General features: G+C 38.9%; 1 protein-coding gene across 2 annotated transcripts in view; it reads right to left on the reverse strand.

Moving 5' to 3' along the window:
* Window positions 1-275: 275 nt before the first annotated feature.
* Window positions 276-25358, reverse strand: part of DKK2 (dickkopf WNT signaling pathway inhibitor 2) — a 72888-nt gene continuing 47805 nt past the window's right edge. For both annotated transcript variants that reach the window (XM_058025252.1, XM_058025251.1), the window contains 3 exons: window positions 6045-6195; window positions 5255-5404; window positions 276-4725 (listed from right to left, as the gene is read on the reverse strand). In XM_058025252.1, the coding sequence (XP_057881235.1) occupies window positions 4475-4725; window positions 5255-5404; window positions 6045-6195 (552 nt within the window). In that variant the 3' untranslated portion in view covers window positions 276-4474. The remainder of the gene's footprint in view (window positions 4726-5254; window positions 5405-6044; window positions 6196-25358) is intronic.

The raw sequence follows: 25358 nt of genomic DNA on the forward strand, positions 1-25358 counted from the left end.
GGCAAGAATGGATACAGGATGTGTGTTGTACTGTAAGCCTTCTTTAGTAGTGGTGAGCATGTGAAAAACTGTATTAGCTGACAAGGCACTTGAGCTGAAAGTCTTTGTTCATCTCAGTGAAACACTGGGATTTAAATGAGGGAGCACAGAACTTGAAACTGACTCTTTCTTCACTCCTGTCTCATGCAGCAAAAGTAAGATATCATACCTCAGACCGGTAAGCAAGGTAAGAAACCATAATTTTATTATAAAACAAAATTAATGATTCCTTTGTGTACACTGTGCCCAGAGCAAAAGAAATCCAAAACAACCGTTCTCCCTTTGTCAGGGACTACAGGTAAGGTTGCCTGGGTGAGGAGGAAGTGTTTGTTTTTACTCCACCACTTTGGGCAGTTATTTTCAGAACATGTGACTGACAACCCAAAGAACAAGGTTTCTTTATTTTTTATAAATGCGGTCTTGATATTACATAATTCTCTAACAATTAAATTTTTGAAAGTTAGAGGATAGGTCTCAAAACTCTTAAAATCCTGAGCTTAGAGTCTCTGTTATGAGTTTCTGCTGGTTTTGACCTTCAGGATCTCCTCTTTCCTAGAACGAAAGCAAACTGGAAAGGATGAAAAATACAAATTTTCTTTGATAGCACTTACTTTTGCTAGTGGAGGTGATGATGCAGAGCTTCAAAGTAAAAGCAGAGAGGAAAGCAATAGTTTAGGAATGTCTCTTCTCAGCCTCTGCCCAAGATCTTTTAGGGTGTTTGGTGAGGGCTTTTTTTGCTGTTGCTGAGACAATGAGCTGGAAAGTCAGAATATGAAGAAGATGGCTTAAATTTCAGTGAATTCTGGTTTAGGTGGCAGATGCTGGATGTAACCAGTTGAAAGTGTTGTTATAGAAGCAGATAAATCATTTTAATTGTTTTCATTAAAAATGTTTAAAATCATAAATAATATAGGTTGCAAAAAAAATGAGACAAAGCAAATAGTACAGTAATAGATACACACCCATATTTATACTGTAAATCAAATATATGTAGTTACAAAGTAGAAATCCATTATTTTTAGGAAAGTTGGTAAGCATTTCCAAAGAGATGTTGCATTGCTGTGGCTATTCTAGGCTAATAGGAAAATTATTTGAATTGTTCAGCAATAACATCTTGTGTACTTGTGTCATGACAGCAGATTTCTGAAACGTTACTAAACCAAACTCATTCTTAATTCCCATGATGAGTGACACAGTGAGTGAGAGCAATTATCCCAAAATGTAGCTGTTCTTTTATTCTCAAACTGATGTATATTTCCACAAAACATTGACTGACTGTCTTCTAAACAACCAAAGTTCAGTCTTTAGAAACTGCTTGCACGCTACTCTATTCAGCTATGTGGCGCAGCATTTGTGGTGCGCAAGGAACTGCCTGTGCCTATTGTTTTTGTTCCCAGATTAAAACTCTGAAGGCTTTGGCAGTCTTTCCTGAAGTCACTGGGCTCTGAAAATGCTCACAACTTCATTAAGTTGATGTCAAAAGTTTTGGAATTTTCAAAGGCCTACCAACCAAATACTGCAAATGACAGTAGGTAAACTTTTTCATTTTATACGATCACTTGTGTGATTTGGAGACCATTCCATCCTCAAATGTACATCTGTAGCAGAAAAGGGTTACCAGAAACATGTAACAAGGATATCAAGACCATTGCTCAATAAGCACAGGCATTATTTTGCAATATTTATTGTGCTCTGCAGGAGTTTTCCTGGGATCAAAACTTGGCTGGTTTTATTAACGGTATTCGCAGTTGTGTCACATGGATTGTTTCATGTTATTAGAGCTGAATGCTGTGAGTTGCTATTTCAGAATTGCAAGTTATAGATTTTGCAGGAGTGCATTTGCATGCTGTAGCCTCTAACAAATGCTGTGTAATTTGAATACCACCTTTATCCAGCATGAGTCCCTCTGGTATGTATCGCTATCCAGGAAATGTGTCTGGATACCTTTCCCACTTAACCTGCTTGATTTTACATGACACAACCAGGTGCATTATTTTCAAGATGCATTCTTGAGTGTTTAGGGTTAAACCAACCCAAGAGAAGCATACAGGTAGCTGTCACTTAAACCAGTTTTGTGGAAATGATGTATGGGGATTTCAAGATGACTTTCATGTTCTTTACCAGAACTCAGCCTACACACAGACACAAGTACAATCAGATGTTTTTACTTGCATAGCTAAGAGACACGATTGGTTTTTTTCAAATGATTTGCATGTCTTTCTGTAAAGAACTATTCTTCTTAAGCAGCAGGTGAGGAAAAAAATATGGGTAAGATACTTGGGGAGTAATGTGAAAAGAAATTTAATATATTTAATCTTATTATACATTTTTCTACATTAAATTCAACAGGCTGCAAATATATTTGCTAAAAAGCTTTGTGTAAGAAATATCTCTATAAGAAAATACATCTCATTAAACATTTCCTGTAAATAAATTATCCCAAATAACTGTGTTTTGCAAGAGCAAAATGGGGGGGTAGGCCAATAAGAAGAGCTAAAAATGCTGGGACCCCATTTCTGCAACTCCCCTGCTCATTTTTTCTTATGTGTAGTGAGCACTTGAGCAATGAGAGTGCTTGAGTTCCTCTTCTGAGTATGTGCTGTGTCAGTGTAAATAAAACTTGTAAAATTGGTTCCTGGACTTTTTTAGTATTTTGCAATTTCTGAGCCTTATTCCTGTTTCAGTGATGTTGGAAAATGCTGGAGTAAGAAGAGTTGTTTCCAGTAGGGAGGAGGAGTGTGAAATACTCTTGTGCTTTAGACTCTTACGAAAGATAAGGGCAGTGAAGCTGAGGTCTGTGTCCTAATTAGGAAGGCTGAGTCAAGTGGTGTAGCTAAGCTAAAGCTTTAAGGCATCCCACTGGTGGAAAAATGTGTCAGATAATGGTAATGTGATCTTCAAAGTTAAACTACAGACTGGCCTACCCATGTAGTGCAGAACTGAATAAACAGAAAAGTATCTTTTTATCTTTGTACCATAGAACATGAAATGGGTAATTAAAAATGGGTAATTACAACTTAACAGTAGGTCAATTATAGAATCAGACTTCTTTAAAGTAATATCAGTCTCTTTACCAAAGTTTATACGAAGTAATATTTGAAAATAAGTAAAATTTTAAAAGTTTGAAAAGACCTAGGAGACAAGTCACAGGAGAGAGGCTGTTCTTTTTTAACCAGTACACAAACAACGTAGGGTTGGCAGCTGTTTCCACAGTCTACATATTTCTGTCATTCCTGGCAGAACACTCCAGAGTGAGAGCACATCAGTTTCAGGCTGAATACATGCTGGAGGCTGGTATGCTGTGACATCACATAATGTTTAACAAGTCATTTGTGGTCATGCCATCTTCTTACATCCTCTTCTGCAGGAGAGGAGATGCTCACAGGACCCAACTCCTTTTCCTCTGTTGTCTCGAGAACAAATCCATTATACTGCTGCAAAGTGCCATAAGATACAAAAATTGAGTTTGTAGCACTATGCTCAAAACACCTCCACAAATGTTAGTTGAACATGTTATAACAGCAACAGAGAAAAAATTTCAAAGTTCTTCATGTTAAGCACTTCAACACTGCTATTTCTTTTGGAAATGTCTATAATGCAAGAATGCTTAGGCAAGGAAAGTATAATTAGGACTAATGAGGAACTGCCTGTATATAATTCTGGATTCAGCATGCACACATATTTGCTTCATCTGTTCAACCCAACGCATGTTAGCAGTAAACTGAGAAAAATACAAGTAATTAAGTGCCTTACTATGACATTGAACTACATAAAGCATTTCAATTTACCCATGTATAGGAAACAAAACCCTGTTTAAATGCCTCCTCTTAGGTAAACTGCTGCTCTCTTGAAATTTTGAGATGGCCAGTTTTCACCTTCTTCATAAGGGCCTGGAAAACATAGCACTCTTGTCCTGCAGGAGTGCTTCCTTGCTGAATGTCAGCCCTGAATAACGAGGGCATGTGGACATTCACAGTAACTTTATTTCCATTTCTCACACCTGCAATGTGGCCAATAATGTGTTGACAGATAAGTCTCCCTGGCATGCACTGCTTCCTATAGGTGTACAAGGTATACAATTTCTGTAGAAAATCCTTACCACGCTGTAGACCCACTGTAGACCCACTGAACCCCTGAAACATCGTGGGACAACACAGTGAGGTAAGTGACATTCATTTCCACTCTACTTGTTTGCATAGTAGCATTTCCCACAAACTGGAGAATTATTTACAGGAGAACCGCGCGGTAGGTGAACTCCAGCTACACTTGTGTTTGCCACCAGCTCAAAAAGAAATGCATTTGGTGTGACTTCTACTCATACTCTAACTGTTAATTTAGCCACTCCACTTTCATTTGCAGTCCCCTTTTACCACCATGCCATAATGCATAAACACATAAAGCCACAGTCACTCAATACTATCTTCCCAATCCTCATTCAGATCTTCTGGCACACATGAAGTCTTGATTTAGAAGAGGAGGTCGCATCTTTCCATACTTTACAAGACAAACCCTTGGCACAGTCACATCGTTGGAAAATCTCCAGTCCATGGGAGCCTTTTTTGCGCTGTTTGGTGCACACCTCTCCCTGATGCAACACAGGCTTGCAAATTTTGGTCCAGAAGTGGCGAGCACAGCAGTGTCCCTCAATGCAGTCTGATGACCGTAGGCAGGGATCGCCTTCATGTCCTAAAAAGAGAAACCAAATTACTTTATCTCATGGAAAAATGTGAAACTACAGATTCAGTGCAGACTTATGCAAATGGAACTGAGAAAAAGGATAGGTGATATTTCCACCTGTGGCTATTGGAAGGATGCAAACACAAAAGAAAATATTAATTAGGAAGATTCAAGGGTGTAATTCATGAGACCTGCCATATGACTTAGTAAGGAGAAATTCAGCTGCAGGATTGTAAGCAGAATTACAAGTGTTCAATTATATGGCTGCTACAAGAGGAGGATGTCTGCAGTCTTGCACAACTGATAACATGATTGTCAGTCCACATCTGATACAGAGAAGAAAGCAGATGCTGTTTCAATCACAGGAACTGTCGGTTGACATTACATCACTTTCTGAGTCATGCTGTGATCTCTCACAATAGACATTCACTCCCTGTGAAATTACTGCCTATCTCTGGTTTCCACTGCTGTATCTTAACACCAATAACATGATTCATGGCCTGACGAACAGAGCAGTCCAGTCCAAATGTGATCTTACCCTTTATGTGTGACAGCTTGGATCGGGACCTCCCCAGGTTGTGCCATCCCAAATCCTTGCTTGCATAATGACCGTTCTTCTTGTTGCGTGGCCCTTCTAGAGCAGGGATGTGAGGAGTAAGGATGCTTTCAGTCACTGGTATGCAAATACCTGCAAGGAAAAGACAGCCACTCAAAGATTTGAATAAGAGGAAAAGCAGCTGAGAGACATGCCCCGACCAGGTCAGGATGATGAAAGCACCGGGGTTTGGCCTCAGTGAAGCTCAGCTGTAATCACATGTTCATCTCTGGTTCCTGGCACTTAGGCTCACCACAGATCTGCTTCGCTCACTGTCCGAAAGTCTCTCTGTCACTCTGGCTTGATGGTCTGAGCCCCTGGAGAGCTTCTTACAGACATCTCTCTCCAGTCTCCATGGAAATGCAATCAGCACAGTTATAACTCTCCCCAGGGAGAGTAGATTCAGGATTCATTAAGTCTCCTTTGCTTCCTTACAATATGACTTCTGTGCAGTCTTCCAGGGAATCAAAGCACACTGAATGTAGAGCTGTGATTTTAGGCAGCATTTTGTGTTTCTCCATCACAAAATATAAGAAAAGACTGGTAGTACCTGAGCCCTGTACTATTAAAAAAATTAGGCAGAGTGGAACAAAGCAGACAATTAAGTTTTCTTGGCTTAGAAAAAGAAAATCTACCACCCAGGAAAAGATACTGTTGCTGGGAGCACTCATAGCAACAGATGGTGTCAAGAAGGCTGATTTTGTGCAGGAAAGCCCAGGGCTGGCAGCCGTACCGTTGTTGCAGCGGTTCCCGGGGCAGCACATCCCGTCCCGGTGGCAGCGCTTCTTCTTCCTGCGGCACACCATGCACGCGGACGTGGCTTGGTGAGGGCTGTGGCAGTACCGCCCCACCTCGCACTCCTTGTCGTTACTGCAGGGATAGGCCTGGAGGGGAACAGAAAGGTCTACAGTGAGGCACGCCTTTGCACAAGGAATGGATGCAGCCTGTTAGAAAAACAAAAAACAAAATGAGCAAACAAACAAAAAACAAGAAAACAAACTGCCGCTGAAACCTCCAAAATAAAACAGTAGCTGAGGTAACAATTCACGGGGCTAGGAGATGCAACTAGGGGTGCTCCACTGCAGCCACACAGCAATCTTTAAGCCCACACAACTGCTGGTCATTCCATAAAGAATAAGAGAAGCTTGCTCATGGTTTCATCTTTCCTTACTTCAAATGTATATGGGCACAAGAGAATTCATATTTTTGTGGATTCAGGGATATGATTCATAGGCAAGAGCTTAAAACTCCACAATGAACAATCAATACAGCCATGAAAGCCAGTAACAGTACTGAAACACATCCTCCAAAAGGTAGCATTTAATTTTAAACTCTGAGGAGGTATTCTTCCTTTGGCAGATGTCAAACACACTGGTTTTTATTATCAATAAGCTCAGTGTTGTCACCATGAGTATCTGCATCACACTTATTCAAATGTCTGTAACTGCACCACTCATCCCTGGCCCACACCAGTGGGACTCCTTGGAAGTGACCAAATGTCACTGGCCAGCATTTCACTTTGATAACCTTTCATTCCCTTCTAGTCTCACTATACTCCTTATACTTGCCACCTGCTAAACAACACCCTATGGTATGCACCATGGAATGTATTACAGAGCACAAAATATCTTGCATGTTTAATTCCCTACAAGCAGATACATGGGTATACAATTCTTCTCTATTCATCAAAACCAGCATTACCTCACAGGAAAACAGACTTTAAAAAGGAAAAAGCAAAAGCAAAAGCACTGCATTCTCCCATAAAGATAAAGAAAACTTTGTTCCTAAAAAAGGAAAAGAGAAGATTCATGAAAGAGACACAATGATACACACTGCCACATTCCAGGATGCTTTCTGCTGACTCCCACACAGCTACAACTATGCTATCTGTTTCAATCTAATTTTACTGCCTGTAAAATTAATTACAGATTTTTTTCCCATTCCTCAAAATTATTCTTGAAGCATTTGTTTAAATAAAAAAATGACAATAAATTTTGTGCACTTCCTGAAAAATTACGTTTACATTTCCGCAACTAATTTTCTCCAGTATTTCAAGTAAATAAAACTATTGTTTTTCAAAATGATTTTTCAATTAATTGTTCACCCCCCCCCTAAAAAAAGCTCAACTGACTAATTTCCAGTGTAGCATGATTACTTTTCTGTAATCATTTTTGAAATCAAAACATATATTTCTCTCAGAAAAGAAAAACTTCAAGGTCTTTAAGAATACATTTTGAAAGTTGTTTCTTTAGGTGAAGAAACTCTTGTTTACCTATTTTCATGTGATTCTGTTGAGAATCACATAAGAAACAAGAGGTGTCCAAAGAAAACCTAATTTCTCTCATGTCAGTAGTGGGAGGGGAAACTATGCCATTTCTCATGTGACTTCATTAGTTGTTTGTCAAAATTTAGTTTACAGTACCAAAAGTGCTGGCTGGGTATTTCCCAAGTGCTGTTGCATCATTACTTCTGTCCTCTGAATATGTGCCTTTGAGAATTTTTCCAGGGTGCAGCTGTTTGGAGTAATCTGAACTATGTGGAAGGATTTTAGCCTTAAGAATGGACATTTCCTCAAGAATATGAAATCAAAGAAGGCCAGATCATTTAAGCTAGAAGTACCAATAAAAGACAAATAGAAATACCTTTTTGGTACTCTTAAGGCATAAGCAGATTCTACTTATTCTAAGTGGAGCTAAAGTGTTCTTTCCTCAATCTCATCACTCCTGTCCCTCATTTTTCCAAAACTAATAAATAAAACTGACTTAAAATTTATTAGATAGTTACCATAAAAGTAAGACTTTCCTTATGTAAATTGTACCTTACTAACTTATGGATCTTACAATGCAAAAATAAAGTGATTTTATATAGATTTGTGCATGGTTAGACTGAGTTTGGAAAATACTAACTCTGCTAGCTGGAGGAAACGCAAATCAAAAACAGATGGACTGGCTAAAATCTGGAGATGAAGGCATTTTAGACCCTTGTCTGTCATCAAGACCTTCACAACCGCATCTTTTTTCCAATATGGGCATGTGGCATACACCTGCAACTTGTCAGCAAGAAGCCTACTTGCAGTTTTATTTTGGTTCCTCAAATTGCTTCTTAAAAAAAAAGACTTCCCTGATCCTGAATGGTGCTAATGAATGCTCTCACATACCATATCTAGTGATTGTTTTACTTTTGGCTTTTAAGCTGAGTGACATGAAAAAGATATTTTAAGATATGCATCTAATTGTCAGTTCTACGCTCTGTCCTTGAGAATGGTGAAAGTAACAAAAGACAACTTCAAAAATTGCTAGGAAAATCAACAGAACCCAGCCTTTCTTCCCAATCTAGAGCCCATTCCTAAATAAAAATTATACTTCTGAATTACAATAAGCCAAAACTGACCTACCTAAGGCAAATGACTGCAGCACATCAAAAAATGTCTGTTACATGTAGCTTAGATAATAACTAATAGGTCCACTCAAAAGACCAGCTACCAGCCAGCCATACAAGAAACCCTCTTGCAAATGCCTGCTGCCACCAACTATTTTGGTCTGCCAAAATCACTATTCATTTATAGCCTGGCTATCAATCACAGGACCTTGAAACAAAAATACCTCTATAGCCTTGTATCTGTTTCCTAGTCACTAGACATTCATTAGAATAGAAATAACTCCTGCTCTCAGCAGAGTAATTCCTATTGCTGTGTAGCATTCATTATAGAAACAGAAAAATAAAATAACATATTGCGTACTTAGCCTTGGCTAGCAGGAGGGAAATGCATCCATAATTATTCCTTTATTGTCAGTTGAGTCAATCTAGGTATACTTCTTTAAAATACAGGGTAAAGAAAACATACTTGTAAAAACCTGCATGTTAACTATTATCTATGTAAAAGTCAAGGTTTCCAAAATCTCCTGCACCACAGTGCCTGAAACAGAGTCTTTACGTTCAGAGAATTGAAGAGAACATTTCCTATATACAACACAAAGACACAGATCAGTCCCAGATGGAGAGGGAAGAAGCAAGCTGTAAACCAGTTCTACTTCCCCAGCAATGATAACTAATTCTATAAGGCACATCATCCCTTCACATTCTTCAGCTACACATATCATTTTCTGGTTGTAAATCTCCATCCACTAAACACAGCTTTGATAGCATGGGAAACCAGATGAAACTGAGATAAAATACGTAGCACTCTCTGAAGTTGCATTTAAACAATCTTATTTTTTTATCCTGCTTGCAGGCAATCAAGTCACCCGTAGCATGACATGAACTAGATGTCCTCTGTGATAATGAGTCACATTTTCAGAATGTGTTGTCTGATTAAGAGCATTGTTTACTGACATGGTTTTTCCTAAGCCATTCCAATTAGCTTTGTGTCCCTGTATAAAAGATACTGTTGATTACTTGTCCAAAACTGTACAGCAAAGGGATTTTTGCAATGTTGGAGGATTCAGGCTAGATGTTGAAATGGGTGTTGCTTGTGCTGCGCCAAAATGTCACCTGCATCAGTCCACCAAGACTAACCCTTACCAGTCAGGTCACAACAATACTGAGATGTTAAACTTTTCTCTTGGGGAGAGACAATATTCCTTCCCTTCTGAATTTATATTCAAAATTTCATGAATGCATGATAGAAATACTCAAGGAAATTTATGCAGAGGATAGAGGACAAAAGTTGGGTATTTTTATAGTTGAACAAGTCCTTCCAAGCACTAAGATCTTCCTTTTTATATTAACTTCCCAAGAAGGCGGTGTAAGGAACTGATTGTCTACATTTTATGGTTAAGTGGGTAATGTCATTCCCACGATCTGAGAATCATGCAGCAGTGAGGTTTATGCTTACCTTTGTCTTTCTCCTTCTGGCAGAGGAGCTCTTAGCCCCTTTTCTCAGTGCAATGACACTTTCTTGATATTTTTGCTGGAGTCATTTGCTATCACATATATTTTATAGGTACCACAGAGTTTCACTGCAAGCTGTAGCAATATTAAGTGGTGAGACTGTTGTGCTAAGAAGTCAAACAGTTTGAGTCTCTCTGTCTGGCACTTTAAAACGTAATGGAGAAGCACTCCAGGGGGAAGAGTAAGACAGACGCTGTAATGTGCTGAAGGGTGAGAAGACTGATGGCAAACATACTTTATTGAGCTTTGGGAGATAAGGTCTCGAATTTCAGCATGGCCTCCAGCAAATATTTGAAGAGCATATTCCCAGCCAGTGTCTTAATCACCAGGCTCTCATCTGCTCGTATTAGGATGTTTCATTTGTTTTTATGCTGAACTACCCCACACCGTACTAGGTAATCACAAGTCAGTGAAAGGCAGGAAGAGTCACTGGCATTTTTACCTAGACTGTGTCATCACTTACCCAGCACAAGCAGTTGAGACACTGCTGGCTTCAGACCTGCCTTCAATGCTGACAGGAGCTGTGCCCAAATAGGTGTTTTGATGGAAAAGATATCAGTAGTGATTCCCCCAGAAGCAATTAACTTTTTTTAAAAAACACATCATAAAATCCAAGTGCAGAGACAGTCCTGGCAGAAAATCATGGCTACTATCCCTCCCAGCAGAAGAAACAGCATGGAGATTGTCCATTAGCCTTTCACTGCAGATGCCAAGCAGCACTCAGTGAGACAGATGAATTTCATGTACCACAGAAATGACAGTACCACTGCATGTATTATTCTGCATACCCTGCCAGATTTGGTCCATACAATAATTTCCTGATTATAGTGGGGACTGAGTGGAAGAGGAGAAAAGCTACAACCAGTTGTATAGCCAGGAAGTGAGAGCTCTCCAGAGCTACCACTCTGTCCTTCATCATCCTCTCTCACTTGGCAATGAGGCAGTAGCTATATTGCAAAGGTGAGACAAGGGACTAAAGGAAATGGACATATATATTAACCCAGGAATGGCCTTGCCTCCCTGGTTCCCATATGTCAGAAAACTAATTTAAGCTTTTATTCAGTTGTGCGCATATTATCCCTATTTACTAATATCCTGTGCAAATACCTGTGCCACTAGGCTGTGCTACCACATACTAGAGACATCTGCTGTCAAAATCTCTTCTATATCACATCTACACAACCTTTTATATTCATACAATGTCTGTGAGACTGGTTGCCACAAATGAATTGGTACTGCAACTCAGTTTATTATTCACTTGTTACTTAAGGAAAAAAAGTTATTTTCTCCATTTCAATTAATCACTCTTCTGTACATTTTAAAATAATGACTGTGAAGGAGATGGAAGCTGAACTCTCTGTAGCCAGTATGCTGGCTACATGATCAAAACTGTCCTGAACTATAGGCAAGAGGACAGAGTTTCCAACCTCCACTTGAGAGATGAACAAAAGAGCTTGTTTGCCTTTAGTCTTGGGCATATTGCTTAATATTCCAAAGCCATCAGGCACAATGAAGCAACCAACTGGCTCAGTCATGGTGAGAGTCTCTCCTTCCCATCCTGCTTTGGACAGGACAGAACTATCTTTCAGAGCAAGGACTTGATCCCCATGGAGCAAACATATGAAATAGCCACAGGGGTGCCATGTTTTCTTTTTCTTTTCTCTTTCTCTGAAGAATTAGTAATCCAAATTAAAAGCATGCCAATAAATTAGGAAATGCAAACATATGCTTTAACCAAGTAGCCTGCTGTCAAGACTAACTACAAAGAATGCAAGTCATTGTTTGGCTCCCCAGTTGGGCCTGATTCTGAGTTGGGTCTCAAATTTGTTTTGGCTTTTAACAGATCAGCATTGGTGGGACAGTTGTATGCAACATGTGGCCTGTAGAGCTAAATGAATACATCACATGTGGGATTTGTCCTACTTGCCTCTTTGGAGACAGAGTGAAGATTCTCTCAGAAGTCTGAGAGAAATCCTAACATGATCTCACAGGATACAAACCTTAGTAACAATGGAAATAACAGCTCTTTATCCAGCACCACATGAATGTGATAAAGCAGAATGGAGGGGGTAAGAGGGGAATTCAAAGCCTTTTAATAACCAACAAACAAAGCAAACTCCCAGCTCTTTGTGGGTTGTCTTTTTCCCTGCAAGGCAACTAAACTACTTACTGAGAGCTTCTCAGGTGTATCCAGAAAAATCCACCTTTGACAGACTCCAGCCTAACTTTCTCCTAGCTGCTAAGCAGACATATAGGTTAAGATGTGGAAGAGAAATTACCATTATTTACTATTTTATTATTAATCCCAAACAAGAAAAGCATTTATCAGCAGCCATCTGGAGTGATGTATTTTTCCCACAGCACTGCTGATGTTGCTTTTTTCTATTCTTAGCTCAGCAGAGGCATAGATGATAGCGAGGGATCTCACTGTGTGCAAGCACAAAGCCATGGTTAATTTATCCCACAGAGGAAATCATGCTGTGCTCTCAGACAGCTCCAGACATGGATCCTGTCTCAGACTGAGAAACCAGAAACTCTCAACTCTCAGTGACTGCTGTGGCACAGATCCTTCCTAAAAGAAAAACTTAACAGTAGTTGCAATGAAACAGTTTTACTTCTTTCAGTTGCCGTAGCAAGCTTAATGATTCAATTTTTCTCACCAAACCTTGTTTTTGTTAATATGACTCTGACCCATTTCTCTCTCAGACCTAAAGAGAAAAGTGTCATATTCAGCCTCTAGATTCAGTACAAGCACTTTCTTCTAGAGATAATTTATTTTTAACTCTTCAATTTAACACAACACTGCTGTTACATGAGGTCTGATTCACAGAGTGCTACATCATGGATACATATATTGCAGCTTCCAAAGATCATTCCTTCAAACTGTGTGGATAATGGTCCCAGAAGCCTGCATTATTAAACAATAAATATTCATTTTTCAAAGGAATTCTCAATCCACTGCTAGACCACCAGGGAAAGAACATTTCTATGACCTGCAGTAGTCCAGCTCTCATGATTTGCTAGAGCCAAAGAAAACTCAGATCTTAACAACCAGAAAACAAACCTCACTGAGGTCCCTCTGAACCAACTGAGGCAAGACTCACAGGGGTCCTCTCGCAAGTTTTCCTTGTCCAAACAATAATGCCATGGAAAACAACATCCTGTTCTGCAAGCACTAGGCAGTTTTGGAGGGAGCTGTGCTCAGGGGGAGTGTGTAGCTGCATCGGGTGGAAAGAGAGTTCAGACACCTCCAAATAAACAGGGGAGCTGTGCTGCCCAATTTCACACAGCCCTAGTCAGTGTTAGCAGCGACTCTCCCAGTGCAGACAGGAAAAAACCTCCAAAGATTTTCCTGAATGATATCTCACTCAATGTGACCCTATGGGTCTCTCAGCCCATATAACTAATTTCAACAAGCATTTTAGGTCTAGACTATCTAGATCACTCCAACCTATTCTACAGCCTTTAAATCTACATCTTCTCTTACAGAACTACCTACATTTTGTGTCCTACTGGAAGAAGGTAGTGTCTGTTTAAAGCTGGCCTTGGTTTCAGAAAGACATATGGAGGAAGGTAATCTGAAAGAATGCAAGTGGATCAGCAAAATTTCCTGGAGGATACTATTATCTCAGTTTAACTTGCCTTAATTCAGTGCATTTTACATGTGGCACGAAAGTATAAACACAAATGTTTAACACATTTAGAATAATCCACCTTAAAATTTTATTGAACTTAATTCACCTTCAATTCCTCACCATACATCCCTAAATTTTAAAATAATGACTTTGAAGGAGGTGAAAGCTGACCTCAGTAAAACCAGGTAAAACCAGAAATGAGTTACATTTACAGGTAACTTAAGGGGCAGCACAGTATGCCCAAAATATCCACAGATGTACATTGCTTATCACAGAACAGCATCAAACTTGCTCCAGAATACAGCATGTACATTGTTGTCCCTGAGGGAGCACAGCTATGAGTTTTCCAATTCTATCCCATCTTTAACACAAATTATCACCCTTAGGTCCATATTGGCATCACTCTGCTGAATCCTCTTTTCTCAAAGGAAGCAAACTATGTTTCCTGCCCCATGCACAGTGTACATACAGAGGTGCTCAGCTTTTCCCTGTCTACCTGGTATTGTGACCATGATATTTCATAGCAGTGTTTCCTCCTCAACATTTGGAGAGATCACGAGCCACCTACTCTGCTTGATTTTGAAAGTGGCTTCCTGCTCTGTAGAACTGGGACCTTACAGAAGAGGTGATTAAAGAAGGTGGAACAAAAATTTGGGGAACATTCAGTTTGACCTCAAATCTTACAGGCTCTGTCTCAATGTGTCTGATTCATGTTGTTTGGTGAACTAGCAGCAGCAGCAGCACAACAGAGCATGAAAACAATGTTGGGTAATCTTTGAAGTCAACAGTGTAGCTCTAAATCAATACGACAGGAAGCCTCCAAGTCTTGATTTTATGTCATTTTCGAATGCATCACCAAAGGCTGCTCAAAGAATGAAGGTTTGTTAACACATACTTTGTTCTATGTCCAGTCTTTTCAGCAGACTGTTCTTGCCCTTTTATCTCTGCCTTTTCCCCACTCATTTTCAGATGAAAACAGCTAGCAGACCCTATGGCTCCTTAAGTACCAGGCATTAAAACAGAGGGAAATAGATGATGTGGTTGGGTGTAGAATAACACTCTTGGAAACTGGCAGCGAGTTACTGCTTAACACCTGGGTTTGAACATCTACAAATCATGGCACACTGTCAAGGTGGAGCTCTAACTGGGAGCCTTCTCTGCAAGCATGTATACAGAGCAAGAAAAATGAGATGACAGCTTTACCTTCTGTAGTATTCCTACTAAGCATGTAAACTGCCTTTGCTTTCAAACATTCACAAGTTCTAGAAAAATGAGGGGGAAAACCTGTCGTACTGAAGTCAGTGCAAAAACTCTTCTTTGTCTGCTACACTGCCTGGAGAGAGAATGCTTTCAGGTTATAAACATTTGTGCAGCATCTGCAGTCCTCACCCTGGAAATGACTCTTTGCTATTCCTTACAGAATACACATTGCATTGCAGAATTCAAAGCATTTAAGACACCATTTTTCAAAATGCGCTTTCTCTGCTTCTCATATTTAAAAGGAGAGCCCTGAAAGCATGAGTTTGTGGCAGATGGAGAGACAGCCAGATGCCTTATGTCTGAAAAGGATGAACTGCAGTCTCCACCTCAGCAGACTGCTGACCACAATCTAACATCACCATTGAATGCCAGCATTATTGTCTCCTTCCCTGATGGTCACCTGTGTGGGAACACCTGACTCATATGGCTCTTCCAACCCCCAGTTCTTTCTCTTTGCGTCAGAAACCACCATTGACATCTGATATTCCAAACACCTTCCCTCTTTTCCTCTTCTACGTGAGTCCCTCTGCAACATGATGGCTGTGACTGCTCCATTGCAGGGGGAGCTGAGAATGCCAAAGCACCTACAGAGAATGGAAATCAGATGGCAAAATTCCATCAGCTTTAATGTCAGAACAACCAACCAACTCTGAGGTACCTGCAACAGATCCCACTTTCCAATCTCTTGTACCACAGATGATTCAGAGGCATTGCCACAGAAGTCCATGAGTTTTAAGGAAAAAGAAAGAAACAAAAAAAGTTATTATTTCTTCAGTTTTTACAATTGGTCTGCACGAGTGAGACTGACAAACAGGACAAGTCAATAATGCAGCTGGGGGCTTTCCTTTTCATAGCACCAAGAAGGATTACAGTATGAGAGTATACCTTCTCATCCTGACTCATTCTAGGAGCAGTTTTGCTTGGATGAGGAGTCAGCAGTGCCTATGCAGTGGGAGAACCTGCAGAAAACCAGTTGTCCTGGGAAAACACCTGGTCACAGCCCCCTGAGGGCACAGGCAACCTCTGTGAAGTGCTTAGACTCATACTGCTGCTCAGCTGACTCTTCAGTAAGAGTAAAATGAAAAATTGTAATTCTAGGCTATTAAGGCAAATTATCACAGTTTACTCAATGAAGGCCAAAGATGACAAAGGGAAAGGATTCCTAAAAGCTCCATTAAAAATGCCATTGTACTCTTATTATATGATTAAGTTAGAACTGCCTACCAAACTTCAGCCTGTGGTAAATAACGTAGCAATCAAGGTTTCAACACTATTCACCCTTTTACCCCCTTTTCTTTTAAAATGCTCCTGGTTAATTTTGCATAAACAAGAAAACAGGAACAGCACAGCAAGGCAAGAATAGCTTGTGAGTAAAACCAGATGAAGACTAACATATTTACATAGTGTAATGACTTCACTATTAATTCAAACAAACCCAGACCCCAATTCTCAGAAGAGAGAGCGAGCACATGCAGTCCAGGAGGCAAGAACAGGGTGGCTTCAGACTACATTTATGTCTGCAGCCCCTGAGTTAGTAGAGACTGCTCTTAGTTTCAGTCTGCAATAGTCACTGGGGGACCATCTTTCATTCCAGACACTGTACTCCGACTACACCCTCTTCTCAATCTTATGGGCCCCTTTCCATTTTCAAGCAAGGCTTCCTTTAATGCTAGGGACCATAACACAAAAGGGACAGAACAGTAGGATTTCAGAAAATATCTGATTTGTAGGGAAAAAAACTCCACCTAATCTGAGGAAATGAAAGAAAAAAGAGAGTGGAAAGAAAGAAAGAAAAACAATCCTATACAATTTCTGAACGCAGCCAAAATGGACACTGTCCTATTCTAGTCATCGTTAGCAAGCAATTACATTGAATTCTGACATTTAACATGGAATTAGCTCTAAATCTCTTCTCCACCCTCAAAGTAAACTGTTCTGCTGCTGAGACATGCATTTATCCTCTTCCCTGCTACCTTTTATCCTATCTTCTGAACTTATGTTTTCAAGTACTCTCTTCTTGTCTGAAAATAATATTCTTTATGTGGAGTTACAGAACATTCTTTTGTTCCTCGATATCTTGGATGTTGGTCAACAAAAAGTCATTAAAAAGTTTAATCCCCTGTGTTTGGCACTACATCAGACTGAGAGCAATTTCTTTGTAACAGCCTTTGGAATAAATAAGCATTAAAACGGGGGTGCTTTTTCCTTATACTGGTCACCCACACTTTATAGTGGGTGGCCCTTTCATTTATCCCATTACTATATTTCCACTTCTAAAGCTAAGCCAGATGCAGCAACCTGATACTACTTTTTAGTTCTCGCAACTTTATTGTAGTGAAAACTTCCGTGTATATCTGATTCTTGTTAGGAAAGGCAAAGAAGCAGGAACCATGGTAATATTGCACCACCTTCTTGACAACTTCTATTCTGCATGAGCTGCATTCCCCAGGGTACTGCACGCTTCATTAGCAGGCATTTTTCACATTTATATGCCCTGGATTGCAAACATAGAGTCATCCTGTATCCGGCCTCCTCTTGCTGGCATTGTAACCTTGCCCAGAGGCAGCCTCTGGGTGCTGTGCTGTCTAGGTGCTGTGCTTTCTTAAAATTGTACATGATCAGTTCTTTACCTGCTAGACAGTCTACACAGCGAAACCAACAAGGGCAGAAAAGATTTCAAGTGTTTTACTTCATTGGTTTTGTCTGCCTTTATTTTTTTCTTTCTTATTTCCTTTAAGCAGATGGACCCAAGGTAGTGGGGTATAAATGGCTTGCTGTGCCAAGGCCACATAAGTACACAGAACAGAAATAATTCATTTAACTGTATAATTATTTCTTTTTTTTTTTTTTTTCTGAATTTGTACCCGTCTTTTCAGATGTGCTAAATATAAGTGATAATAACTGCAATAATTATCTCCTTTACAGAGAGACACAAACACAAATCAAGATGGCCATATTTCCCAGCCAAGTGGGAAAAAATGTATCCTACTTTTGAGTGATACCCATGGAAGCATAGTTTAGAGAAATAACTTGATTTTTAAAAACATATTTTACAGACAAACTCAGAACTGGCAAAATCTTTCAGAACATGGCTATGAGCAGAGTTCTCCTTAAATTTCATGCTGAAATCAAACATTGACCATGGCTATGTAATCGTGACAAGAGAAGATTTCCTTCCTTACTTTTTGCTACAGTGTTTGCTGGAAGACAAACAGTAGTAGTAGATATAAGGATATGACTTGCTGTTTCCCTATACTTCATATGACACTCCAGGGAAAAAAAAATAATAGACAGATAAAACTATTTATAACTAAGTCTTGGGTAATTCAACCAGCAGTAGTGACGTTATTCGGATCCTTGATGTTATTTGCATATTTATATTTCTGACAATATACTTACATTTGTAATAGTTTACTGTACACAAAGTGTGATTCACCTATTGGGCAACAGATTATTTTCCTACGTGACAAGCAGGCAGAAAAACAGACCAGGCTGACATGAATTAAAAGTACTTCATCACAGAAAAGTAATGAACACTAGGTGGTTTTCCTTAGTCATGAGAAGGATATTTCCCAAGTCAAGTAATTCCCTTTCAGTTTCCTGCTCTTCTAAATCTCCAGGAGACAGGATTGCTCAGAATACGTTAGAACTAAAACAAGAAGACAGCACAATTCCCTTTGGGCCATGTCTTTAGCTCTGATGAGCAATTGGCCCTGAGGATCTCCCTCCACCTGCACTAAAGTAACTCTTGCATAGTGTTGGTTACACACCTGCTCTTGTTGGAAGAGCTGCAAAACCCACTAGGCAATTCTTGGCATAGCCAAGTGACTAAATTCACCTGAGAGTTCGCATATTTTGTGAAAAATCACAGGGGAAAAAAAAAAACCCAAACCAAAACAGAAAATGACCCCTTTTCCACAAACCACTCATTCTCAAAACAGGCACAATTCCTATTGTCCTAAGAAGTTTCTCCCAAGTAGGAAAATCAGCCCATAAAGTAACTAAGTACAACTGTTTAAAATTAGAGTTTTTTCTTAAATTTGGTGGATTTTCCTTGAAACCAACTCAAAGGTTCATATGAGATAGGAGCATTCAGCACTTTGCCTACTCAGAGGATCTCTCTAAGCTGAGGCACTGGGGCACAGCCTTGTGCTACGTTCTGCCTGAAAACCCATAATTGGTCATTTTGGTGCACTACTCTCATTTTAATCAAAAGCTCCTCAATTAGGCATGTCACTTCAGGTCCTGGCCCAAAGGCAAGTCAGTACTTATCTTAAAGGGTTAACAGCCAAGAGATAATATATTTTAGAGAGGTAAACTTTGTCAGTATAAATAAACTATTGGTCAAAGTTCTTGGTTTGAGAGTGTCAGGCTATCTTCACCTGCAACAACAGGATATATTAATTACTCAATACTTAGCTCAAGCCTTAGATAGCACATAGGGTATTTTCAAAGACTTAATCTAATGTAAGTGTATTTTCCCAGGTTTATTCAATAAAAGAGATTTTTTTTTCCTCAGTTAAACCAATGCAATCAGGCTGAAGCCCACATGTAGACTGAGTGAAAGAGTATGAGCATGGATACTGAGTAGTCCCTCAGTAAAACATGTCATAAGTGTAGAGTCTATCAGTTAGGCCTGTGCATGCTTCAGAATATTTCTTGAACATAAAATACAACTACATTGATATTTTGATGTTTTTCTAACACATTCTGAGAGAACATAATCATTCTGCTCCAAAACATCCCTTTCCAAATATTTTCTTTTTTTTTCCTTAGCTCGTATTTACAAGACTTACCATGCTTGATCATGAGACCTGGAAAAAAAGCAAAAACAGGAAGAAGTACATCCTAGTGCAGTTAGTCCATCTTTCTTTAAGTTGGTCTACACACACCCCCTTGCAATCACTGACCTATTCCTCTGCTGTAGTTTTAAGTCTTCATTATAAAACTCAATGAAGCAAGATGGGAGGCACTGACAAATATCAGCATTAGCAGCAGTGAAACAATTTGCCACACCACTAAGACCCAGCCATTTGTAGAGTGATGGTCAGTAGAGAGTGCAGGCTAAGAGCAAAATACAAATGCCTGGATCCTCCCCAGCACCTCTTTCAGCTATTCATACAAACATTTGCTGACTTTCTTTCCTCGTTTCTTTTCAGTGTCCGCTGCTCTTTACCAATGCCTAAGCCACAGTCATTTACAATGCACCAAAAATCAAAATTAATGATCTTAGAGCCTTCAAGTCAAAGCACATCTGGTCTCAAAACAAGACTGTGTCTTAGGCCCAACTTCATGTAAATACACACACATCTAAGTGGAAAAACACCCTGTGTGTTACAGATTTGCTGAGGAACGTGCAGCAGTACCCTTATCATTCCTATCAAGTGTAACTCAAGAAAGACTTTTGAGAAGTTCAAACGAAAAGCAGCAAGCCACAAGTCTAAATGAGACTCCATTAGGCAGAACTCTGCTCATGACTCTCCCAGATCACTATTTTTATTAGCAAGCTACACGAATAACAGTAAAGCTACAGTGCTTAGCAGGCTGGGTGCAAGCACCCATCCTGCCAGAGAGCTTTTAGATGTTGAATCCAGCACTGCTGCTATCTGCTCTGTGAGAAAAAAACCTGATGTAAACAAAAGGAAATTTTGTGTTTGGCCAACAAAGGGGCTTTCCCAGCCAAAATCAGAACAAAGTTTTAAAGTTATTTGATAAATCAAATGGCTAAAAAGCCATGATCTTATAATCTCTCCCTAATGTGAATAGTCCTCACAGTGATCCCATGGTTTCACTGAGCTTCAAAATAGATTTACTCATTGCAGACTTACCTCATGATTAAAGATTTGAAGAGCTGGTCATCAATACATGGCAGAAGAAAAATTATTAAATGTAAATTTTCTGCTGTTTGGAAGCATTCACTTTCAGTTATTTTAAAGCAACTTGGACACACTTTTGAAAAGAGGCATAGAAATGCTTTGTTCTGATCACAGAAAAGCTAAGACGGTGTCTGTCCATTTTTCAGAAACACCACATCCATTTATCTATGTACTGAGTAATGTCATGGTCTGACAATGTCCACCAAAATCCATTTGGTACATCTGAAATGAAACTCTTAAAAACTTAAATAACCTGATTTGCAGACAAACGTAGTCCCTGAATAAATGTCATTAGAGCAGTAATTCATTCAGAAAAAGCAGCTATAGAGCACTCCATAAATCTATTTCTGCTTCCTCTGTGCAAAACCCCAGCTTCAGAGTTAAGAATCCAGTCCAATACTACAGAACAAACACATCTGAGAGAATAAACCAGATCAAAGGCCTGATCCTAAGTCTTTTCCATTGGTAATTATGGCTGAGACAGTACTTCCATTTCGGCTGCCTCATACAGCCACCAAACCTACTCCAGAAAATTGATTTAAGTAGCTACAAAGAATCCCACACACATGACCCCATTAATTTTGATGGGATTACTGACTGAAGGGTTTGTCTCCCAAGCACGAACAGTGAAGAAACACTGCTAATAACACCTCATCTCCCCAAAGGTGCAAGAATTGGATAAAGTCACCCTTAACTTGCTGCCATTCAATGAACTGCTGAACCTTGCTTGTAAAAATCTGGAAGTAGCACACTTCAAAAAGTATGCTATCTCAAAAAACCCACCACTTTTTACTGAAGAGTTTGCAAGAAGCAAGACTAAGGCTAGAAAGGAGGCTAACAACAAGACTAAGAAGAAAGGCTACCAACAGTTTTATATGGATTCTCAGAGAAGAATCACCAAGCAACACAAGCAGGGAAAAACTTCTTAAAAAAAAAAAAAAAAAAAAACAAAAAAAAAAAACAAGCTGGTTTTTTTCAGAATGGTCTTGGGAATAAGATATTAGCAAAAGGGAAAACAGCAACAAGAATTGCCAAGAAGCAGATATATAGATACAACTTTAGAGGCTGGTCTGCACCCAAAAGCAGGACTGGTGAGTACCCTGAGCAGGCCAGGCTATCACAGCTTCTACATGAATGCTGATGTGTTCAGGATTCCAGGGAGGGAGACATACACATGCTCCTATGCTTGAAAAATGTACTGCCTACATGTGCATACACCATACTAAACACTTTTCTCACCTGATAAGAAAAGCAGTGATGAGTTCATTTTAAACATTCCTTCATTACCTAGATATATGTCACATGACTTTATAGCAGAGATACAACATGGGACCACGCTGGTGTATGGCAAATAACAACAGACTATAACAGAGAGCTACTTAACTTGCAAGTGTCATTATAACCGTGCTATAGCTTCTTATATTTTTTTTTACTGAGGGGCAGTAGAGAAACCTTGGTTAGAGATGAGACCTGCATTGTTTTAAGCAAAGCAGAAATAGGAATTCAGGGCAAATGCCAAAAAGGTTCAAATCTAGCTCTAAAGGGAATTTACAAAGAGATTAATGAAGTCCAAAGCCTTTTAGGATAGGACAACAAATCAAATTGAAAACACAGCTATTCCAACAAGCTATCTGTATGTACTTATATAGTGCATATTGGTATACCTGTCATGGAAGAATTTGGTTTAGCTATCCTAGTTAGGAAACTGAATTTAAGTTTTATTTGCCTCTCCCTTTTGAAAACAGCATACTATTTTCCTCTTTTTCTTTTATGGGCCACCAAATAACATGTGACCAAATGTACCTATTTAGTGAAAATGAGTTCCATTAGTATGTAATCTTATACTTGCATTGTTTTCTTCTGAAGGAAAATAATGGGGAACAGGTGGTGATGCTTAGCATCAGGCTCCTGTTTCTAGAATTACAATCTACTGGGAGCCACCAGCAATCTCTGAAAGCTGTCATAAGTGCTCGGAACTAGTAAGATCCAGAGCACACTCAATACATTAAAGCTTCTTTTTGAAAATTTAAGTAGGTGTGACAGGAGAAAACTGGCTGAATGGTGCAGGGATTCTAACGTGTCCCTGCAAAGGGTCGTGATTTCCTTCTGCATCCCACAATAAATAACTCAAGCTGGCCTCCATTTCCATGGCAGAAATTAGACATTTAAAAAATTCAAATAGGTACCATATGCACCATAAACTTTTCTGGTTTAGCATTCAAATGCAGACTCATTCACATTGTTGGAAAATATGGGATTTAAATTCTCCTAGAAGAACTTCAAACAGCTGTTCCTTTACACTTATTTATTCTTTACTCAATGCCACAAAACCAGCAGTGCCAATAAATATCTCCTTGATGTTGTTTGAAAACCTACTGGAGTCACACAGCATAAATAGTTTTACCCAGTGAGTCACAAAACCACACATCAAATGAACACTTCTTTGTTTTATCAATCCAATCCTTACCTTACCAAGTAGGAAGTAGTTTAGAAATAATTGGTTATAACTGAGTTTTCCAACGAGTTTTCATGATAAACACAACACAGAAACACCAGCTAACAGATCTATCTATACAAGCAAAAAAGCATTATAGCCATGTTTTGAAATGTGGCTCTGAAGCTGAGGGGTAGGACAAAGCCAACACATATTTGTAGGGCAGTTTCAACTGGCATACAACTTCATAAAAACAGACATGGAAGGCTGGCTGGCATTCCTAACTACTGCTGGATGTCAGATATGCCAAGATGCACAGTTATAAGAGGAAAGAATTAATGCAGGCTTTTTTGGTGCCATTGTGATTTAAAATGATAGGAATTAAAAGAATATAAAATTATTTGCAGAGCCAGACTTGCTGTTGGTAGAAATTTGTAATCTCCCACTAATTTCCACAGGAATATGACAAGTAGTAACAAGGAATCAGATTGAAGTTAACAATTCACATTTCTGCACATCTATATGAGACCAATCTTACCCTTACTATTACTGTGGTTATTTTTGGGGGGGAGACTCTAGTCAAAGCAGTCCCTTCAAGCAGAAATTATTTTATGCTTCAACAAAGCTTCTTTAGCCAAAGAAACACTAGCTTTGTGCTACAAATGTCCTGATTAGTCTTTCCATCTGAAATCAGGTTGCTGAAGTAAGGGATAATGCTAAATTGTGCCATCAGATCCATCTAAAATCAGTTGTTTTCTGAATTTCCTTAACACAGTAAATATTTCCCCTCATTTATCACACTTATTAACCCGAATTCAGACAGTAATATTCTCTAGTATGTGCATGAACAGCAATGTTCTTGACCAAAAAGCAATCACAAAATTATGACTATTGTTAATGAGTGAACCAGAAAAAGTGCACAGCCTGATCTCAGGAAAGGTTTAATCTCCAAGAGATTGAAAATTCTCATCCTGTTTGTGAACTGACTAAATTTAAATTTTAGAAAGCAATACACATGAAAGCACATTATGCCATTTTTAAAGCAATCTGTTTTATAATAATTTTACTTTATTTCCAGACTCCAACCTTATCTTCAAAACTATTTAGGAAAGGAAATTTGCTATGCTTTTAGCATTTAGTAAGACTGAATAATTAATTTTAAAATCATGAATAATTTTGTTTTCAAAAGACCAAATTTCTTTAAGGGTTTTTTTCCCACTAACAAGAACTGAAGGTTTTGTGTTTCTATCAATACCTCTTGAACTTCTTTTATGGTGTTTTCCCTTTTCTTGTTACTAGAGATTGCAAAAGCAGTTCTAATAACAACACAGTATCAGCAAAAACCCCCAGAGAGTAAATTTTAAACTTCACGCTTAATCCACATATGATAAATGGTCTTAGTATATAGGCACATATGTACAGATATGTAAGCCATATATAATATAAAAAATATCATACTAGCATATACTATTACAGAAGGAAAATTATAGATATTGTCTTTACTATACCACTCCTAAAATTATGTCCTTGGCCAAAATTTTCTAAGTATTTTAAAGGTAGAAATGCTTTAGTTACCTTCATAAAATCTTTTTCTGACTGATTACTTGCTAAATCAATTTAAGCACAAATTCACCTTAGCCTGAAGCCCAAAGATATGGGATTTAGTTTTTATATATTGCTGAAATTTCCTTTCAATTCAGATGACTTGCACAGGTGGAAAAAAAATCAGTGCAACTGAGGAAAAATGGTATTTTCTAAGTTATAATACTTACAGTGATTTTTCTTTTCAGAAAAGATCCCTTTGATTTCAAATTCACATGGCTACTTGAAAAGGCAGCTGAGTTATAACACTGCATTTTGACAGGATAACTGTCCTTACAGTACTTTTCCTTCCTCCATTCTCAATAAGATACTACTACTACTACTGAAGTTAGCTCCATGGAAGAAGTGAA

Source organism: Melospiza georgiana, chromosome 5 (assembly GCF_028018845.1).
Source record: "Melospiza georgiana isolate bMelGeo1 chromosome 5, bMelGeo1.pri, whole genome shotgun sequence".
NCBI lineage: Eukaryota > Metazoa > Chordata > Aves > Passeriformes > Passerellidae > Melospiza > Melospiza georgiana.